The following is a 22,862-nucleotide window of genomic DNA, read 5'->3' as shown; positions in this document are numbered from 1 at the left end:
AAACCAGGTTATTTATACGCCCTGACGTGGGGTCGGCGCTTCATGTTACAGCCTGACAGACAGAAATAGTCCCTTCGGCCCATGTGCGCACGACCTCACTGTGACAACCTGCACTTCCTAAACAACCACCCGCCAACTCCGAGCCTTCAACAAGTCCCAGTACCGTCACATTCCAGCCACATTAAGGGGCAAACACATCCTCAAGAACTAAACCCCCCCCAGTTCTGACATGTTCCTTCTACCGGCGAGACGGGCATTGCATCAAATCTCATAAAAAGAGGATTACATATCAGATTAAGCCTCTGGTTACATCAGCGCTGTTCAGTTCGAATCACTTCTTTTCCACTGCCCCTCTCACACAGGCTCAAACATCCATCCAGCGCACAGAGCTTATGGCATAATCAGTCTCAGCATCCAAACTGCTTGTCCCCTGTTTGTATGGCGCTGCAGATTTGGCAGCTTCTGAACTTTGGAGGGGTTTAATCTCTCGGGGGTTAGTTTAAAGCCTGTAGTGACCGAGGGACGGTTCAAAATATTATGGTATAAAAAAAAAATCCCTAACCAGTAGTAGAAACGGAACAGCTAATCAAGAAGGGCTGCTATAAATGTTGGTCGCCTTCAATAATGGAACTAAGTGGTTGGAATAAATCCATTCTTTATGAGCGTGATTGATCCACGCTAGGTAAACTTCAGGTGATGAGCTTCCAAGAAGGACAGAAACATGAAAGTAAGAAAACAACCAGTTGAGACAAGTGTTCGAAAAGATGAACGAAGCTGGAAACTATGTGGACGAAGACATTCGGACCTTCGTCTTCTACTCTATGACTTAAGGGTTGAATGGAGAAAAAGTTCTTCAGATTCTTTTTGTCCAACCTTCCTCTTCTCCTAATCTTCCCATTCCTTTTTTTTCTTCCTTCCAACTCTTCGTCCTCCTCCTCCTCGAAGCTGGAAACATCTCGGTCGTCTTCTTCTTCTACTGAATAAATTCTGTGTTTTCAATACAGTTGCGAACAGAATTTCTTCTTCTGGTCTATTTACAGCAGATTCTTCCTAAACGCTCTAAAGCAGCAGAGTCACTTTTTCAGCAAAGTTCCAAAGTGATTGATGTTTTTGGACATATGCACACTACATGTGGAAAACCTCCTAATTCTTTGAAACAGAAACACCTGAACGAGTGGGATAATTAAAGAAAATGAACATGCAACAGAAGATGATGAACCTAGGTCCTCTGCAAAGACCCGAGCAGACTCTCCAAAATTCCCAGATGGTTTTAATTATATTACCATTCCCAAAAACTGTAAAAGCCATCTGAAAAACTATGTTCTCCCATTAATCCAGAGATTTATTGTAAAAAACATTTTATTTCCACTTTAACTCCTGTAAATGACCATAACCTGAATTCCTCTATTTGTCCTCTTCAGGTTTTTCTTTAACACCCTGCCGTGATGTGACGCCACCTGATGCAATTTGTCTCTTTACGAGCGGCGTTGCCCAAACCGTTGCCGTGGTTACCCCGCCCTGTTAAAGCCACTCCAGAGTCGCACTCGGCTCAGCTATGTGACCTTCCCTCTGCGTGCCTTCGTATCTCCTGACCTTGGATGTTTAAACATGTTTCCACATTCGGCAACAAAAGGCAGGAACGGGAAACGGATCAGACGGAGACAAATAATCCGTCTGCTGGGGTGGGGGCTGCTGATTTATGGCCACGAAAACAGCAAATTCAACTATGAAATTATCCTGTTATCAAGAATTTTCATCGGCCCAACTTCTTCTCGAACTCTTCGGCGTAGGGCGCCAAATGTGTGTTCATCCGCAGCTGCAAATAGTCCCCAACAAATGCAGCATTTCCTACAACAATAAGCGTCTGTTTGAGGAAACTGTGGAGCCTTTTGTGAAAGTGAAACTACAACTTTGTGATCCTCTTTAAGGTTTTAAATTAAACTGAAGTGGGACTGGGGTATTCTGGTAGATCTGCTGCTTTATTTTGTATAATTATTCAGCATCGTTTCCATTATAATAACGCGCATTTGCATATTAGTCTACGTGCATGCTGATAGGAGCGTTTAAAACTTCAATAATATTAGTTTGTGATTAATGTGAATTAATTTAATAATTTTGAATTAAGAAATCATGCAATTAAACATTTAGAGTCTTAATTTTTATTAATTTAAAAATTCATTGGACAAAATATATAAATATATGTCATATTTTATTAAATTCATGAGTTATTCATCCTTACTAAGACATATTCAAACCTCCTCAAGAAAACTTTTAGTAACAAATCCTGTTTTTACATAACTGCATAAATAATATTGTAATACAACAAAGGAACATGAAAAATATTTTCTTCTGTCTGTCTTGATTATACTTCACATACTAATATATCATTTTAAATTGAATATTTTTACAGTTTAGTGTTTGCATGTAAGTAAAAGTACTTCCTTTACTGTGAATGAGACAGAACTTCATTCATATCTTACTCAGTCTTGCTGTAAATTTAATTCAACAGGTGACTCCATATTATTAATGTTAATAACATTAATCTTTCCTATCAATGTAATATATATTAACTTCTGTCTCTATTTCTTGTACATTTGTTCTTATGTAAAAGTTGCTTATACTATTTTATTATTTACTACATTTTTATTTATATTTTACTTTTTGCAACTTTTTTTTTTTTTTTTTTGTAAGTGAGCCACTGCAAACAACCAGTTTCCCTTGTGGATGAATAAAGTCTGTCTAAGTCCAAGTCACTTGTTAAAAAAAGGCCTCATTAAGAAAAGGGGAGTTCCCAATGTATTCTAACTAGATGTGTGTGTGTTTGTGTGTGTGCGTCCCATAGAAATCCCAATGAATGGTGTACTCTCAGCCCTCACACACACATCTTCCGGACAAAACTCCCTTTGTAACGTCACACATGACAGAATCCAAACAACAAGGAGAAAGCTGCGCCCTCGCCAGCCGAGACAATCCCTCTGAGAGGCCGTTCGCTCCGCATCCGGGAGCTCGGCCGGTTGGAGAGCAAACAAACTGATAAGAACTGGATCCTTCCTCTGATAATCCTGTACACACAAGGAATGTACACTCACTCGTCAGATCATTAGGTAAACTAATGAATGCACTCTAATATGACAGAAGGTTTCGCTACTCAGCTTTAGATTAAAATAACAGAGCTGTTGATTCAGCTGTGTCTTCATTCTGGAGGCCGCGGTTTCTGCAAGTATTGAATTGAGTTGTACTGACACATGTTCCTGTTATTTTGAGATTTTAGTCAGCGGGCTAGGCTAAGTGACAGAAACATTTTTGAATATCAATATCATCTCGAGGATTTGGCGCATTTGTTTTCACTGGTGTACCTAATATTCTGACAAGTGAGTGTATATTAGTCTGAACCACGGTTATATTAAAGGAAATTAAGTTGTTTTAACTCTTCCAGTTCATTTTTTTGGAGGGAATTTCTAACTAAAAACGTGAAATCAACCGTGAGACATGGACATGTAATAAATTAGCTTCTCGGCCTCACCAAGCCACACACAAAATTCCAAACTAGAAAGAATAAACGGGAAGCTAAGATACACAATAGACAAAAAAATGCAGGCATTTCACTATAACTTGGAGCCCTTTTGTAAATTTTATTGGCATCTACTGGCATCTCCTCCCTGTAGCCCTCATTCTTCTTTTTTTTTTTTTGGACTACATCCTCATTTTTCCAGTGACTTTTGACTATTAACACAATCACATCAGAATTTTATTTACTTTATTTTTTCCCACGATAATAGACAGTTTTATTTTTTTGTTTTGAGCCTTGGGGTGGGTGGGATTAGTTGTTTGTGTGTTTTTGCCTTGGACTAGTTCTATGTCCTACGTTGGTGTTTGTTTAAAAATTGAAAAACAAAGATTTCTTTATTCTTTATCATTTCTTTCTTTCTTTGTTTTTTTCTCTCATCTTTAACTCGAGTAAGTTTGATGCAACAGAAACGAAAAAAAACATCTATTTTAGCTTGAGTGGCTTGTGATTAACCGCACGTGAATTATGGAAACCATGTGATTGATCGCAATTAAATACTTTAAGCAGTTCACAGCGCTCATTTTAGTCTGAGTGGCCACAACTAGAGCTTTGGAGAGACAACTGTTTTCTGACTCACTAAAAATTACTGTGGCTGTTGGAGTGGAAAGGGTTATTTACTACTACTACTACTACTATTCGCTAACACCAGGGCCTCTCTCATCAATCTGGAGCTATTCAAGAGCAGGACTCGATGGTTTGAAATTAGAAAAAACACACACACACACATTTCACCTGCTGCAGAAAGGGAACATGACAGCGGTCTTTGTCACGGCTTCATGAGGGGGAAAAGACTCGGAGGTCTGCTGAGGCAGCTTGTTCCCTCTCAGGGGCGTGTGAAAATGTAATCTTGGCACAGACCTCTGCTCTGCAAAGGGCCGCGGTCAACAGGGATGTTGACACAGCTCCAGGAGCCTCCGAAAATTATGTGTGCGAGTGTTTTCAAATTTCTGTTTAAAGGGGAACTCCGACGGTTTAACGGATCAGCAGCGGATTGCGACTGGGATTTAGCTCGCGGGGACGGTCAAAACACAAAACTGATAAGATGCGCCGTTGCATCATGGGAAGTGTAGGACTCTGCGCTCTAGGTTAAGCGCGACATTTTAGTGGTTGGAGCTCAATGAATGTGAGAAAATTCTACTTTCTTGCTCATTTATTTAGTTCTCAGCAGCATTTGTTGAGCTATTATAAAAAAAAATGTTGCATTTCCTTCTATTAAAGCCATAATTAATCAACCAATTGATATTTAACCATGAAAAATTATAAATATTCTTTGATTACAGTGAATGAGTAGTGACCTGTTCAGGGTTTACCTCGCCTCTCGTCTAACAGCTGGGACCCCCTAGAGGATGAACTGTCATAGATCACAGATGGATGGAAGGATGTATGCATGGATGGATGGATGGAAGGATGGATGCATGGAAGGAAGGATGGATGGATGCATGGAAGGAAGGAAGGATGGATGGATGCATGGAAGGAAGGATGGATGGATGCATGGAAGGAAGGAAGGATGGTGGATGCATGGAAGGAAGGATGGATGGATGGATGCATGGATGCATGGAAGGAAGGAAGGATGGATGGATGCATGGATGCATGGAAGGAAGGAAGGATGGATGGATGCATGGATGCATGGAAGGAAGGAAGGATGGATGGATGCATGGAAGGAAGGATGGATGGATGCATGGAAGGAAGGAAGGATGATGGATGCATGGATGCATGGAAGGAAGGAAGGATGGATGGATGCATGGAAGGAAGGAAGGATGATGGATGCATGGATGCATGGAAGGAAGGAAGGATGCATGGATGCATGGAAGGAAGGATGGATGGATGCATGGAAGGAAGGAAGGATGATGGATGCATGGAAGGAAGGATGGATGGAAGGATGGATGGATGCATGGATGGTGCAAGCAACTCAAATTTGAGGACTTGCTACTTTTCTGTTTTGCATGATAATAAACTAAATATGTTTGTATTTCTTACCAGCTCTTAGAGCCATGACAGTCATTTTTTAATATGCATGCAGATAACGATTGTTATCACACTTAGCAAATGTGTTTATAATTCCTTTGATTCATCTGTCTCTCAGCCAATTAATATAATTGGTGGTTGCAGCTTTTCTAACGAACGGAGGTAAAACCTTTAACCTTGAGCAGAAAACCTAATGAGACATCCTCAAAAAGCTCATCTGAACAAAAAAAAAAAAAAATGACCGCCATGAAAGAGAGAAAAGCAGAACATCCTCACGGCTGGAACCAGAGAATATTTGGCATTTTGATTAGGATTTTGTTCATTTTCTTCGACCAGCCATTTAAATCTGTAAGTTGCTGGCGAGCTGAAGCGCCTCAACCTAAAAACAAAGGCGTCTGTGCGATGCCGTGTGCGAGGCTGCCCGCTCACCAGCGCTGCTTGCAGCTCAGCTGAGAGACGAGGATGCTGCTCTCACGCTTGATTGCCTCTCTATCTCTGACCTACTTTCCCCATCGTTCTCTGCTCTCTCTGTGTTCTCGCCCAGCCTCCCAGCCTCCCAGCCTCCGGCAGCACTGACTCTACCTTTCTAATGTGGGCCCGGCCCTGCAGCGGAGGGGGGGGCCGAAGGTGGAGCCCGTTTCCATTTTAGCCCTCCGTCTGAGCCGGCACGTGTCCTCCTGTTTCAACCCCGCTCTGCTATCAATCCACACGTCCTCCTTTCAGCTCAGAGTCCACGCGGCTTCTTAAAACAAAATCATTCTTGCGTAATCCCCCGACTAGACTCTCAGCTCCAGCGTGCAGACGACGCGCCGCGACATTTTTGGAGGTCGCATCTCGCATGGATTGGAATTTAAAATACGAGGAGTTCTCCCTTCGTTTTCGTGGTGCTGGAGTGTTGAGCAATCAAATGTTCCAGCTGCCGCGAGTTCACAATGTACACAAGACAAACACAGTGGCCTGCTGGTGCAATGAGGCAAAGTCCTCCACCAGCGTGGTGCCAATTAACTGTGTACGAGAATGCAGATCAAATCCTGCTGTGGCATTTCTTCTTCTCTCTAACGAGGAGGAAAGACGCCCGTCAGCTGTATCTTATCCTCTTATTAAAGTACACTTGAGTGAATGCGCACATATAAGAAGAAGATGTTTTTGTTTTTTGGGGGTGAAGGATATCGTCTGGGAACGATTTGGGGAAATATAACACATAAGTATATTGTCAAGTAACATAGCTTCATTACAGCTCTGTTAGCTTATGCTTGTCTTTAATTTATTACAGGATTGCCATACTACTTGAAGGAGAAGTCTGGTAATCAGTCATCTACCACTTTAAATATTGACCTACTGAATTATCTTGTCAATATAATTCCAGGAAACAGACGCATAAATAATTAATTCATAATTTAATTTATCATTATGCAATTATTGTACTCTTTTTTGACTTCGCGGACAGTTTCGGCGTGAGTCTTCTGTCATATAAAAGCTGCCCTCAGAGGAGTAATCTCAGGGAGGCTGCTGCCTTAGCCAGCCTAAGCTGAGGCTGGCTGGATGCGGTCACCTTTGGACGACAGCCTGCATGAGGCAATAGCCTGTCAGTCCTGACTAAATGGAGCACTTCAGTGTGGATGCATTTTATAAAGCCTGACGCTCGGGGTTATTGAACTCGATGACTTAATAAAGGCGGCAGCTGAACTGATGAGAGCGACGGCTCCGTTTAAAGACCTGTTAAAGAACCTGCCGCGTGTGAATTGGTTTAGGTTTTAGATTTATTGTTAATACTGACTGATTGTTGGAGATTTGGTCTGTGTACGTGAAGAAATGCAAGAAAGATTGATCATGAATCAGACGTTAGCGGGTGAAACTTTTGGATGATTGATTTTTTATAAATGGCAGAATTTGATTTTTTTGAACCGATGCGACAAGCGAGGGGTTTATCTTGAGGAATCTCAGGGATAGAGAGAAGATTAATGAAGGAAATAAAGTTCTGGCGCACAAATCTGTGTTTTGTTTATTCGTCCTGTAGTGAAACGTTGGAAGAACTTTTGTGCCTCAAGCTGTGATTTCAAACAAAGCCATCTGAGAGGTTTGGAGGTTAAATGTTAAATGGGCTGATGTTCAATCAGTCTGGGGTTCTGTAAGCTGACTGTAAGTACATGTCGTATCTGTAAAGTGTTTCTTTCCACTCAGGTAAAGGCAAATGACAGTGTCAGGATTGTTTCAGTCTGCAAGTCTGGAGATGTTCATGGCAAACTGACGGCATGACCTGAAGGTCACGATTGAAGAATACATCTAGAAGGTTGAAGGTCTGGAGATAGACGACGGATGCTAACAAGCTGCATGGTGGTATCCATGTAGTATCCATGCTTGAAGGAGGGACTTTGAATCCCACTGGGACTGCATCAATTTTGACCTTTCTTTGGTAAATAAGTCTATCACCACAGTAGTCATATGTCTGGGTGTGTGCTGATACACTAAACCAGATAAAACAAGATTTATCGACTTATTTATTGATTAATTGCAGCCCGGCTAGATAAAGCTTGGTTTATGCTCATGCTACAGTACATCTGTTGATGTAGAGCCTAGGCTGGTGATGGCCGGTGTTGAGTTTTAACTTGAACCGAGCAACTGTTTCTCTACTGAAATCAGTGCGACGAGAAAACAGAGAAGACGTCTGAGATTTTCTGGGGAGGAGCAGTTCAGGTTCATAAAAAGCAGCGCGGTCAAAGTAGGAAAGTACTTAAGAACAACTACTTCGAGGAAGCCCCGCGATGGCGTAATGTCGCCCATGCGAGCGCTGAATTTCCGGCCTACTTACATCCCTGGCAGAATTGCACGCACACACTTAAGTAAATGCACTTTACATTTTAACGCTGATTTGGAACAAAACCAATGAGGAAATGGGGCCGAGGAAATCGCTGCTGACTTCCTGAATCAATTTCTTTCGAATTAATATCAATTAATTTAGAAACTAAAACTAATGTCAGTGGTTCCGGAGATTTGTTGTATTGTTACAGTATTTTCCTTCTAATTTCTCATCTTTCATGCGTCTTTGCTTTTGTCCTCCTTTTCTTTGTCATCATACTTTTTTAAAAATCCAACCAGTTTTCAGTCCTGACGTTGCTCTCAGCGTTGGACCACTGTGAGAACTGTGAGGAGAAACATGCGAAGGATGCGATTACAGAAGTGACCCGAGAGTTTTATGAATCGATAATAAATTTTCCTATTAGAAAAAAAAAGACCAAAATTGTCCTAAACCAGCCCAACTCTGTTTTTACCTGTAAAATAAAAAATTTAAAACCGGTTGGGCGTGAAATCGCTCAATGTAGCAACACTGACCAGTCTTAAGGCTGAACCTGAACTAATATCTAGACCTGAAACTGACTGATTAATGCTCACGGTCACCTGTGACTGTTATTTAACCATCATGATCATCACCTGCTCGGGGCACTGGGAGACATAGCCATTTGTTGGGCCCCTAATTTGCCACCAATTTGCAGTGGTGACAGTTTTATTATTTCCCCAGACACCCATAAAGTGACAACTGCTCCAACATTAACCCTGAAATGAAAACAACTCAATCGATATTAGGGAGAGTTATTGCTTGTTCAGATAATAGATCAATCGTTGTTTAACAGCAGCTTCTACAGTCTGAGCTTTTTGTAATTTCCCACAGTTTTCTGTAATTGGAAGATGAAATCAAGACATGATTTATACTAAAGGAAATAACACCCAGATATATTCACGTTTCCTTGAATATATCTCTGATTCAGTAACACAACTAGTAAAAATTCAAATGACTGAACTACAATATAGACTCACTGACAGTATATGGAGGGGGGCCTCAGGTGTCCTAGTTATGACAGCAGCGAGTTTAGCTCAGACGGCCATTTGATAATAGTGTGATGTGAAATTTTGGGACACAGTTATTTTGTAGTTTGCTGTCTGAATTTGTAATCAGTACATCTGTACAGCACTTGTGAGGAGGGAGGAGCCCCTGCCAGTCCTCGCTGTGAGCGCATACCAGTGCGTTTCGTTTCTCCTGGAACAACTCGAGCCAAAGCGCTGCAGAAAGTTGCAGGAGGATGCCTGAGTCAATCGGAACATTAACAGGATCGCGCTAAGATGTCTATCATTCCTTTTTAGCGGATCATCTGGCCGCTTGGAATGGCTCCTGGCTGCGGTTAAAGACTACCAACATGCCCGCTCCCTTCCCCACGCCACCATAATTGCTGCTGAAATCGCAAGAACGCATGATGATGATAAATAGGCGTGTCCAATAAATCCACTCAGCCCCTCAAAAACAATCAATTAACACGAACATCCAGCATATTGTTGGTATTGGTTTGCATTAAGAGCTCACGGTGAAAGCCTTTCATGCACCTACTGTGGGTCAGACCGTGTCCGCTGACCCCGAGAGGATTACTGAAGAGCCCATATGTGTCCGATAAGCAGCCTGCTTCAGTGCTCGTGGGCCGTGTGTGACAGCGCGCACTCTCCTCTCATGATCAAATGAAAAATGGGCTTGGCATTTGCGCACAGGGCGCCCGGGCCGTTCTGCTTCCCGTGCGAGCTTCTGCTCCTTAAATAATGTAAAAAATGTGAACATGCACGCAAATCACTGCAATGCACCGTGGGATTGTTGTCGTTTTGCATGCACACATCAGTGTAGAATAAATGGAGTCAACCATCCGGGGCCCCGGGATGCAAGAAAGAAGCGAAAGATCCAGAATAACGGGAGGAACGAGCAAATTCACACACTGCGCTCAAATGGCACTACACAAAGAAAACAAGTGTCCAGAACAGGTCCGTTGTAGCAAACCGCTGAGAAATAACACTACTGTCCTCCTGTGATCCTGTAATAATGAGATTATACATATTCTATGGGATTAACGGGCGCGCAAGGACAAGATCCGAGTGGCTGGAAGGAAAGCGGGACCTGCTCCGGAGGAAGATGATGGAGACATTTTTCTCCCGCTGCCGAGAATCAAGAGAAGACGTGAAATGTGTTTTTGTGGGGGGAGATGACGGTCTGCTCCGTGGCTGGAGCGACGACGGCTGCAACAAAAACATGCTTCTCTTGTTTTTCGTGGGCGAGCGTCGATGGAGATCGCGCACAATGAAATTTTACAAGAAAAGGCAGCGGCATGAGTATCTGTGCAAGACACCCGATGAGAGACAACCCCGTGCATGGTATTTCTATAAGCGCGCAGAGGCCCAACCTCTCCCAGCTCATGCAAAAATAATAATAATAATAATAATTAAGTGACAAGACGAATGCCGATGGAGGATTTATTTGTCCCGCGGCTCGCCCACTCGCTCTGGTGTCTCGGCTTGATTGCTCATAGACCGGATTGCTCAAATAAGAGGAATACGGAGCTGTTTTCTTACCTGAGTGCAGACAGCGGTGTCGTCTCTTCAGCGGCAGTCGCTCACCGGGCGCACACAGCTCCGTCTCCTCGCAGTGAGGCGGCCCGGCCGGTACGGGGCGCTGCGGAGCGCGGCGCAGCTGCAGCCACGCAACCAGTCTCTCCTCACAGCAGCCCCAGTCCAACTGGTTTAATGACAGAAGAGGCTCTTAGACAAAACAAAACACTTTATGGGCACTTCCACACAAGTTTCAAGAAGGCAATTACCCACTTCAGCTAACATTAATCACATGTGCTACAGGGCTGGGTATTGGCAAGGACTTCAAGATATGGTGGTATCACGATACTTGAGTCATGATACGATACATTTGCAATATTATGATTTTGCGATATATTGCAATATTCTATTTATTTCACTGGGAGATTTTCAATGCAGCTTAAGATACACGTTGTATACATGAACATGAGATGACAGTGATAATTCATTGGACAAATTGAGTCCAAAATTAATATTAATCCAATTGATCTGTTTCCAATTGATTGTGCTTGTACAGAAAAAGTGGGGGTGGAGGTGTGGAAATCTGTCACGATCGGCCCAAAACATGAGTTTTTATTTTTCCTTTAAATTCAATATTAAGACTTTCACAATTAATATAGTATCGGAAAAAACGTATTGCGACATATTGCCATATCGATATTTTTTTACCACCCTTAATGTGCTACATATGGTATGCTGATTTATAGCTTAACGTATACCCCAGTAAGGACATTTTCACAAAATTAAACTTCTTATTATACTCAGAGGTTTCAAAGTAATGCAAATCATCAGTTCCAGTGACAGGTGACTACAGTGCAATACAAAATATCTTCTTAAAGGTATTCGATTCTCTCAGAATCATCTATAATAATAAAAATACAATAAAAATACAGTAAAAAAAATATAAATTTATTATTAAACTTTGTTATAAAACACAAATGCAAAGTTCGCATAACAACAAAAATTAAAAAGAAAACTCAGTCCATCTGTTCAAAATTGTCTCCAGTCAACAAGATTCAGGTGTCGTTCAGTGCCCATGTTGTGTTAAAAAAAAATCTGTGATTTGTAACAGTTTGATCTTCAGAACACATTTGTAGACGTGTATAACAGAGAAGCTCAGAAAAAGAGTTGTTGATGATCATCGAACCGGAAAAGGTTTGGAATTAAAAAATCTACAGTCAGACGATATCACATCATCTTGAAGGCGTGTGAGTTGAAGCTAAAACAAAGTAGTTATCTTAATGAATTTGTATTTTTACCTAAGTAACATAGTAGACATGAAAAAATATTGATGTTTATTCTTTTTTTTTTAAGTTTGTTGGCTTTAAACATACATTATGTTAAAAAAAAAACAATGCTGTATGACAGTACATTTGTTTTTTATTGTGCTTATGCTTCAGATATTTTAAAGATATTACAGAACTTTGATCAGATGCACATAAGTTTTAAAGAAATTCAAAAGGAGATCCTATGAAGTTTTTAAAATTGCCATATGTCAGAGTGGATTAAAGGCTTCATGCTCTAAAAAGATTCATTTCCATTTGACAGGCATAAAAACTTCTATTTTGCTTTACAGCAGCCTCAAAGAGAAGGTACAAGGTCTGTGTTTGGGTAATAAACACCTTTATTTATTTTGTATAGAAATGTGCAGCGCTTGTGTATGAGAGAGTCAGCCAGACTGAAACGAAACTACAGTAACAGATCAGTGTTGGTCGGCGCACAAAGGTCGAGTGTTGGCACACGAAACAGTGCAGCCTTGTGTAACTCCTCTTTCACTGGCCTCCCTGTGGCCTCTCACTGTCACACAGCAGGTGCCAACTCTTACACTAAGTCGAGAAACCGCTGAGCTCCGGAAAACAGCAGCGGGATTATTGGCGGCTGGATGTGTGTTTGGGAAGCCACGACGAGAGAGGCGAGACTTCTTGTGTCTCGCCTTTCTTCGGTTTCTCACTCTTGTCTTTTGGTTTGTTGGAAACGTGCCCAGTGTAACAGCTGCCACACGATTCCTCCTGTGGTGGAAGTTCACTGTGGGCCAGGTGCTGCTGTGGGAGCCACTTGAGTGGTGGAGGACATTTCAAGTTTTCATGCATATTTCAGGGAGTGGCATAAGGTGTAGAAGAAGTCTGGCATTGGTAGGGTTTTTATGTTAAAGGGTGATATCTGTACTGTCACTATGCAGCGGACAGTTAAGACAGTTAGCTTAGATTATCTTAGTTTATCTTAGCTTAGCATAAAGACAGGGGAATGAGCGTGGTAGACAGAGACTCTTATATTCACATACTGATCAGCCACAACATTAAAACCACTGACAGGAGAAGTGAATACACATGAACTATCTTGTGACAATACAGTGTTTTGCTGGGAAATATATATAATCTCCACACTCCTTGATGGCATGAGCGCATACAGGTGGCATACAGTACATTTCTTTATTCAAGAAAATAAATCATTTGTATATAACTGTGAGATGCGAAAGTGAGCGAATCCTTGTTCTTCTTAGTATCTGGTGTGATGCAGTAATAAGAGCAACTAAACGTCTCTGATAACTTCGGATCAGTCGTCTACAGCGACTTGGAGGAATTTTAACTCATTCCTCAGTAAAGAACCGCTGCAGATCTGAGATGTTTGCTTCAGGTGCTTCCACGACATTTCTACTGGATATATTTTGTTCTTCTTTAATTATTTATTTTTTCGTAGAATGACTTGTGTGCTTGCTGCATGACTCAGTTTCTCTTCAGATTCAGCTCATAAACAGACATCGGCTGTGGGTACATGAACATTAACATGAGGCAATATGAGAGAGGCCTTAAGCCGCTTACAAGTTAGCCTCTCAGACTATTATGGGTCTCAGTTTTGGAGTGATTTTTGTTGATCGGTTTCCACCGTCCGTGCCATCATAAACTTCCACAAACATGTCTTCTAAAGTCCAGACTGTAAAAAATCCCTGATTATTTTTATTTGTAACTACACAGGCACTGATCAACACCTGAGTAATAATGATTGGAAACACTTCTGAACAGAGGGACTGTAATTTGTCCTTGAAATTAATTAGAGAACAGATATAAAATACTGGCTAATTTTCCTAAATAAACAGATACACAAGTAAAATGCTTCTTTGTTTCATTTGTTCATTTTTGCTTTTTCCCCCAATATTCCTAATGTGATTAAACTAATTTTACATTTTAAAATGTCATCTCAAAATATATATTAATACAATAATATATTATAATATATAGCAATATATATTAATTTAACCGGTATTAGTGGAATTTTTAGATATTTATGTGTGATTTTTCTATTCAAACTAAGGTAGCAGAGGTTGATTTAATTACTGAAACAATATATATTGAAGTAGAATAGATGAACTCATGTAGCAAATACGATCAAACACTAGAGGGAGCTATTGCAGCGTCAAATGCCTCAAAATGAAGCTTCACTGCACAACACCTCTGATTTTAACCTTCTTATCCAAATTCAGTCCCACACTGCCATTTTATATCAGTTAAATCCTTAGTATTTTAGTCACAAAGTACAACAAAAGGTGTGTTTTGTTTCCTTAAACCTGCTGCAAAAGACATCTGGTAACAAATGAAAGTATCAGGTACGAGCTTTACAGACTCTGTTCAAGGCAAAATTTGAAGAAAAAAAATAGCCTCTAAAAATATTATTAAATATTAGATAAAGACTTTAAAATAAATATTTAGACTTAAGGCTTCAAGAAAGAACTGAAAAGTCAGACATTGAGAATAAAGACGATTAAAACTCACTTACACACTCACCAGATTTTCTCATCACTAAATCCAATCAAGATCCTAAATAACTTCCCCAAATTGTGTCCAAGAAATGTGTAACATGTTTCCAAGAGAAAAATAAAGATATTTACCCAAAAATTAGATATTATGATTTAGTAGAGAGCCTGATTACCATACAGTATATTTATTATAATACATAAGAGAAATATAATCATTATTATATTGTATAATGTATAATTCGAAAAACCAATAAGTGAGATGAGAGAGTATCAAATGTGATGGGAAACAGTAGCCTACAGAAGATGGAAGAGACAAGAGGATGAGAAGGAGAAAGAGGAGAATGAGGAGGAGAAGGGGTAGAAGTTTTCCTCCACCTCAAATCTTTTTTAGAAACAAGCATCAAGAAACACACATTTCCACCTCATACTGTTCGATATCAATACATTCACTAATGGATATTGTATTAATGAGCATCATGTAATCAGAATTGATTAAATGTATTATCATGTACTTACCTTTACTTATAAACAACCATGTTTATTGATTCCTCATGAAACGATTGGTCCTGTCGAGTATTTCTGAGGCAGCCGCCATCTTGGAGATCATTGCTAACTTAGCTAACATCAACAGCTACAGTAGCGCTAGCATCCTAGAGAGTAGCTACTAACTACTAGCTGTAGTTACGCCATGAGAGACCTGTTAATATCACCTGCATATTATTATTATTTTTATTACTATTATTTCAGGGGCTGGTTTAAACTGAGTCAGACAAACGTCGCTAATGCTAAGTTAGCAACAAAATAAAAAAAATTTAAAAAATGCGCTCGAGCTAACCGGAAGTGGAAATAGGGTCAAAAGTTCAATGTTAGTTGCGAAGAGTTTTTATATCTAAGAAATAAACGATTTATTTGGATTAAGTATTTATTATTTGAAAAAAAAAGATAAATATGCTAAAAATATCAATCAAATTTACAAATATATAAATAATTATAAATACACCATTTGTGTAGTGTTTAGGGAGTCAGAACCAACCAATATTTTATGTTAGATTTTCAAACTATTCCAGACTATTTAGCTATTTATTGATTAGGCATAATTTTTAGGTCTAAATAATGCTTAAACACCTGAGCTGTTATATTATAATATTTTGTGGTGGAAAGTTATGCATCAGTTGACTCTCTCTGTGGAGACTATAATATTTATAGTAATGGGTAAATTATAAGATGTGCAAATTGTCTCCTAATTTTAGAAAGCACGAGACTAGAAGAGACAAGATGTGACACCACACATCAAGATGAAGCTTTATTGATTTACAAGGGGAAATTTAGATGTTACTGCTGTAACTGCTGTTGGGTTATAAAAAAACACATATTGCACAGAAATTACATGATAAATGAGAAAATTCCTTAGTTATATGCACTGCATCTGAGAGAAGAGCAAAGAACAAATATTATTACACAGAATGATATGATAAATAGTAAAACATATATTTCCTGAGATACAGATTATCCATTGGATGCCTGTGGCCCTTTAGTTGTGGAAGAAACTCAGCATTAGAGCCAAGAATCTTTCATATATGACTTTGTTACTTCATCCACATGTACGCGCTTTTTGCCTTGTGAATGAAACGTACCATTAGCAGGCAGCTCCACTCCATATGTACTCAGCCGCAGACACCCCATCAGACCTCAGGGGCCCCCAAGTACAAGGAAACAAAGAGTGAGCATGAATGGCTCGTTGGTGGAGGGACTTCAGAGCGACGCGCGATGAAATGAGTTGTGGCGAGTTGGTGAGCTCAGGCTGAGACAGTGGAAACATTCAGCACACGATGGGTTAAAAAGTGTTTCTGAGAAAAAAAATAAGAAGCCACCCTCCCTCCTTCCCCTCTGAATGGTCTAACCCACTGGTTCACATGGTGCCCTCCCCCTTTGTGTGTGTTGTCTTTGCCTTATAGAGTGGAGGGTTATCCGGCTGCTCTGCCTTGGCACTGAAAGATTAGGCCCAACCTGTCCCCGCTGTGTTTACAAGAGACATAAGGACAGAATGAATGGTACAATGGATGGGAACTACTACCACACTCCTCATGACAGCTCCTTCATGTTTACCTCAGAGTCTGTAGGAGAGGGACATCCTGGTGAGTACAGGACTTCCTCTCCATGCGGTTATCATGTGGTAAACCCGTTCATGTTTCAGTGATCATTGATGATTCTCAGGAATGTGCAGAATCCTGAGCTGCACAAAACCAGTTTGCAGAGCCACATGGCAATGATCTTCTAGTGCCATTTTACTTTTACTTTATGCATGTTTGACTTATTTTTTATGTGTGCTGAAGCTGCACAGGAAAAGCTTAGTAGTGCAATAAAGTTGGAACTGCAAATCAGACTGGTTGAGCCTGTTTTAAAAAATAGGATTTAATTCAAATTAGACTTAATCTGTTTTCACATTTGAAAATCAGCTGATTTAACTAACTCTGAGAAAAAGTCAATAAATCCAAATGTATCTGTCCCTCTAACAAAGTTTGCTTAGTTTAACAAGTTTTTTTAATCTGTTAAAACTACGGAGAAGCTATGCCAACCATCAAAAAATATATTGAATAAACTTAAATTAGTCCTTCACTTGATGCGTAATGCATTAATTAGTTTTGCCTCTGAGTTGCTTTCATGCATAGGTTTTTAAATACCTCACAATAAATCATATTCTCTTATAACATATGCTGTAATTAACTTATTAACATTCTTCCCAGAATGCATTGCATCAATTATATTTTTCCTGGTAACTGTAATTTATCAACATATACTAATACTACTGGTATTTACTTTGTTGTTTTTATACACAAGGATAATCTAAATTAAAACAGTACAAACCACGATGAAGCCAGGTCTGTATTTCAGACGCTCCCTCCTGTGGTCGATGCATGCCTGTTAAAGTTATAACATACATCCTTCAACCATAATATTATGACCAGCAACAGGGGAAGTGAATGTAACTGATTATCTACTTATCATGGCTCCTCTCAGTGGGCGGGATTTAAACCAAGCAGAAAGTGAAGAGTTTGTCCTCAAAGACGATGTTTGAAGCAGGTAAAATGGACAAATGGGAGGAACTGATCGACTTTGACTGGTTCAGAATATCTGCAGAACGGCAGCTCTTGTGTGGTGGATCAAAAGTGGTCCAAGGAAGTAGAAGAAGTAGAGACAGGGTCATGGACCAAGGCCAAGGATCAGTGAGAGGGATGGTCCATGTGGTCCAATCCAAAGACAGGCTGCTCACATCTATTACATCCTGCCATTCATGTTTCTCTCAGCGGGATAATGCTCCCAGGTCCAGGAATGGTTTGAGGAACAACAACAATGGGTTCAAAGTGTTGACTTGGCGTCCAAAGTCCCCAGATGTCAGTCCAATCCAGTATCTGTGGGATTTTCTGGACAAAGACGTCTAGTCTACCTCTCAACTTAAGGCAGGACCTGAAGGATTTGCTGCTAATGTCTTGGTGCCAGATTCTACAGTAGAACTACAGAAGTCCAGAGACCCCCATGTCTCAATGGGAGTCCTACACAGTATTACGATATTATGGCCAATCAGCGTATGCACAATATATAAAAAGTCTCAAAGCAGAAGCACTGAGCGGTTTTTCAGTGGACTGGTCCAAACTTTTCTCTTGTTCTAAATGTAGTGATATTTCCGTTTGAAGGTGATGAATCAAGTTGGTAGAATTGATTGATGACCTTCTACTACCACCTCAACAAACATCCACACTGATTAATTTATAAATTACTGTCTGACCGAGTTCATTTTCCAGAGTAAAGTTCTTCCACACATGTTTTCATGGTTCCTTGTTGATTTTTGGCAACTTTGACGCTGGCCCACTGCCACTAAAACAGAAGAAAAAGAGGCTTTGGCACAGTTTTGGTTTATGGAAGACCTGAAAGAATTAACTACAAAAGATTGTTCTTGGCTGAAGCAGAATACAATTATTTGAGAAATGCCTGGATCGGCCCCAATACTGATCAGGATATAATTTAATTTTTGTAGCTTGAAACCAAAAAGCGTTGACTGTGTAAAAAATTAGAATCTGTTCATGTCTTAGAAGCAGATCATAAAGTGGCGAAACGTAGAATATTCTTGTCTAAAGTGTACAGTAGCTGATGTTCACTGTAACCGAGGACAGCGTGGCTGTGCTTCAAACATCTGATGGAGTTACAGCTGAGGCTATTCATAGGCCGTAACTCTTACCAGGAAAGAGGTGTGGCTCCCTGATGGAGCCGTAAAGTGGAATCTGACATACGCTGCCGTAGAAAGGTCACATGAGGAAACAGGTGCAGGACATGTACTGATGAATGAATCTTCTTCCAGATAAGATATGTGACCAGATCAGTGATGCTGTGCTGGACGCTCACCTGAGACAAGACCCCGATGCTAAAGTGGCTTGTGGTGAGTAAAAGTGAGCCAGCAGAGGGAGGCAACGCACACGAATTTGTGTTTAAAGAGTCCACCTGTGCAGAATGGGAGCTCTACGGTCCGTTAGCTTCTATTAACATGACACACCTGAAGCTTAGCCAACTAGCTCCAACCACAATATTGCTGATAGAGGTGCATTGTGGATAGTGCTCTGGTTCTGCTGCAGTTTTTCCCTTGGTTGCACAGAATTCAATGTACCATACTTAAATCCCCTAAACTATTGATAATAAATTCAATCAGATTTTTATTCTGGGAGAGTGAAACATGCGCATTTTAAGATGGTGTGACGTCCTGTGTGTGATAAAACAGAGACGGTGTGTAAGACCGGCATGGTGCTGCTCTGTGGGGAGATAACGTCTCGAGCATATGTGGACTACCAGAAGGTGGTGAGAGAAATCATTCAGCATATCGGCTATGACGAATCGGACAAAGGTGAGAGGAATGTAAATGGTTCGGCTTCAGCTTCTGGTTGCTGCTCGATCTTAAGTCTCTCTTTTGTGTTCATCCAGGATTCGACTATAAGACCTGTAACGTGCTGGTGGCCCTGGAGCAGCAGTCTCCCGACATCGCCCAGGGAGTTCATGTCGATCGTCCTGAGAGTGAAGTTGGAGCTGGAGATCAGGTTGTTAAAAGCTTTTAGAAACCAAAAAATCTAATGCCGCTGCAGATTGCAGAGGGTTCTTTTTATGAGGGTATAGACAGATAACTGATTCATTGTCCTCATGGTGCATGGGCAGGGCTTGATGTTTGGATATGCCACAGATGAGACTGAAGAGTGCATGCCTCTGACTATAGTCCTGGCACACAAACTCAACGCCAAGATGGCCGAACTGAGACGAAATGGGACAGTGCCCTGGCTCCGCCCCGACTCCAAAACACAGGTAGGAATAAAACACAAGACCCCAAGTTGTCATTACTTTCCCCTCAGTTCTTATCTTGGAGTAACATTCAGCAGTTCCTCTGTTGGCTTCTTTTACTTCTCGTTCAAACCACTGGGCTAAAAAGTTATCCACAGAAAAGTTACACCAGAAGGACGGTGGACAAGTAAAGGAAGATATATTTAAAATTGGACCAGGGGAGGCAGTTGGAAACACTGCTCATCAGCCAACTACAACACAGTTTGCTCCAGAGTAGCTCGTAAAAATAAAAATAATTTAGTTTGAAAATAGTAAGAGTACACTTTGAGCTACAATGAACATGTGTGCTTTACAGTTGACTGATATTAATATTCAAAATCCAGGTGACAGTTCATTACACCCAGGAAAATGGTGCGGTGATCCCCAAGAGAGTCCACACCGTGGTGATCTCAGTGCAGCACGATGACTACGTGAGCCTGGAGGAGCAGAGGAAGGTCCTGAAGGAGAAGGTCGTCAAGGCCGTGGTGCCTTCAAGGTACCTGGACGAAGACACCGTCTATCACCTGCAGCCCAGCGGACGCTTTGTGATCGGTGGACCACAGGTGAAAATCTTAAAAAGGGCCTTGACGACGTGTGTCGTAGCTTCATAGCCTGACATGGCAGGTTTATTGGTGATTGGTGAATGAATGATTCACTGCAGGGTGACGCCGGAGTGACAGGCAGGAAGATCATAGTAGACACATACGGCGGTTGGGGGGCCCACGGTGGAGGAGCTTTCTCTGGGAAGGACTACACCAAGGTGGACCGATCGGCGGCCTACGCTGCCCGCTGGGTGGCCAAGTCTCTGGTGAAGTCCAAACTGTGCAGGAGGGTGCTGGTTCAGGTAAGATCCCACACCTGGAATGACCAAATATACGAAGTGGAAGATACAGATTCTTTTAAGGAAGTCTTAATATTACAGTATATCTATATATGGTATCTGGCTACTATGGTATTTGGCACCAAGACGTTAGCAGCAGATCCTTTAAGCCCTGCTTTAAATTGAGAGGTAGATTCTCCATGAATCAGACTAGTTTGTCCAGAACATTCCACAGATACTGGACTGGACTGAGATCTAGGGAATTTATGGGCTAAGTCAAAAGTTAACATCGGCATAAATGACAGGACATAGTAGATTCTTCAGACCACCTTCTTCCACATGGGTGGACAGGGGTCAGTATTGAATGATTTTTCTCGCTGGTCAGTCATCAGTAATTTCCCGTTTCTGTTTTCAGGTGGCGTATGCGATCGGAGTGGCTCACCCGCTGTCCATCTCCCTGTTCACCTATGGCACCTCTCAGAAGAGCGAGAAGGAGCTTCTACAGATCGTCAATAAAAACTTCGACCTCAGACCTGGAGTCATCGTCAGGTGAGGTTTACACTGTTTCTGCTTTGTCACAGGTTGGTATTACTGATAAACTGACACAGTCATGTACATGAACGTTACATCACTGCAGAGACCTGGACCTAAAGAGGCCGATTTACCAGAAAACAGCCTGCTACGGACACTTTGGGAGAAAGGAGTTCCCGTGGGAAGTCCCGAAGAACCTCAACTTCTAGAGTGTGAGCAGAGTGTGAGCAATTGATAGAAAGCTGTTCTCAAGTTCTTGTCAGCTGCAGGGGGAGCGAGTGGCATGCAGATTATCTGTTGTCAGTGGTTGGAGGTTTGTGTTTGAGGGGTTTCATCTATAATTTATCAATTTGATGTCCCTCAACAGCAGCCAGACATATGAGCGAGTTCTCTGATATAGCATACTGTCAGCATCTTTTCGGATTAGAACTAACTGAACGACCGAATTGCAGGAGAGAAACCATGATTTTTCACACAAAGAACTATAATGTCTTAATAATAAACCAAATATTACGTTAAGTTTCTGTTACAGATTTAAAGGTCCTAAAGTTCTCATTTATGGAAGATTTAATTTTTTTTTTTTGTGGTTTTAAAAATCAAACCTCAACTCTTCAGCTACTTCTTTTTCTCTTCAAAGATCCATGTGCATTTTTGTAGAAACTGAAGACCCAAAGCAAGCATAAAATGTGATCTCTGAGGGAGATAAAGGCGTCCCAAAGAAGTTGCAAATATTAGAGCCTCGGGGAAAACCTGCACATATCATAACATTTCTACAACAGGTTTTATATGATAGACTGGTGGCTGTAGAATCCCTACAGGTTTGGGCTGGATGATGTGAAGCCTGTGGAGATATTACAGGTACATTCTTCACGTTTTAAGAGTTTGAGTTCAGTTTTTCATTTATTCGAAACACTTTTATAAGCTCCTCCAATGTCTTTAAAGTGTAGTACGTGTGTAGTACTGGTGAATGACAATGGAAATATTTCAAGGGGACACAAAAAAAGTCATGAAAAGGATTGTTATGCTGCCAGTTTGAATGAAAATTGTGTCATTATTCTGATTATTTGTATTACCTGGCTTATAAAATGCAAAATATGTATAAGGAATCATCAGGTTCCTGAATAACAATCACTTTCCAGCATGTTTGTCGCTTTTTGGCCTCCCCTGGGAACATCTCTATTGGTCATTTGTGCTTCTTGCAGCACGTCTCTGTATTGTCTGGTGCTGTGGGTATTTGCATTACATGTGTTGTCAGATAGTCTCTATATCCTGCACCAATGCTGATTAAAATTGAGATTCTGAGGCCTTAAGACACATGTTTTTGTTAACCATGAAATACGGCTAAAATGCTTTTTTTTAAATGTATTTTTATTTTTTGCTGTCTGCATATACATTGCTGAAATCGCATTTCTTAGAAAAGTCTTAATATGATAAAAATACATCATGATAATTACTTCCTTATCATAGTTTGGTTC

At 40.8% G+C, this 22,862-nt stretch overlaps 2 protein-coding genes across 18 annotated transcripts in view; one reads left to right on the top strand and one right to left on the bottom strand.

Moving 5' to 3' along the window:
* Window positions 1-11,072, bottom strand: part of mapta (microtubule-associated protein tau a) — a 33,705-nt gene extending 22,633 nt beyond the window's left edge. For 16 of the 17 annotated variants that reach the window (XM_047608912.1, XM_047608920.1, XM_047608921.1 and 13 more), the window contains exon 1: window positions 10,916-11,072. The gene's annotated coding sequence lies outside the window, so the exon portion shown is untranslated. Of the gene's footprint in view, window positions 1-6,115; window positions 6,241-10,915 lie in introns of those variants that run through there. The other variant, XM_047608916.1, reaches the window with a different exon arrangement.
* A 5,548-nt stretch (window positions 11,073-16,620) lies between these two features.
* LOC125022506 (S-adenosylmethionine synthase) lies at window positions 16,621-22,697 on the top strand. Its single transcript, XM_047609203.1, has 9 exons — window positions 16,621-16,816; window positions 19,036-19,113; window positions 19,450-19,572; window positions 19,650-19,762; window positions 19,878-20,021; window positions 20,381-20,599; window positions 20,698-20,880; window positions 21,272-21,405; window positions 21,494-22,697. The coding sequence occupies exons 1-9, from the start codon at window positions 16,726-16,728 to the stop codon at window positions 21,594-21,596; spliced, it is 1,188 nt and encodes a 395-aa protein (XP_047465159.1). The 5' UTR covers window positions 16,621-16,725; the 3' UTR covers window positions 21,597-22,697.
* The last annotated feature ends 165 nt before the right edge of the window (window positions 22,698-22,862 follow it).

This window comes from Mugil cephalus, chromosome 16 (genome assembly GCF_022458985.1).
Source record: "Mugil cephalus isolate CIBA_MC_2020 chromosome 16, CIBA_Mcephalus_1.1, whole genome shotgun sequence".
NCBI lineage: Eukaryota > Metazoa > Chordata > Actinopteri > Mugiliformes > Mugilidae > Mugil > Mugil cephalus.
Note: the sequence above shows the minus strand (reverse complement) of the source record. Positions and strands in the feature narration are given on the sequence as shown.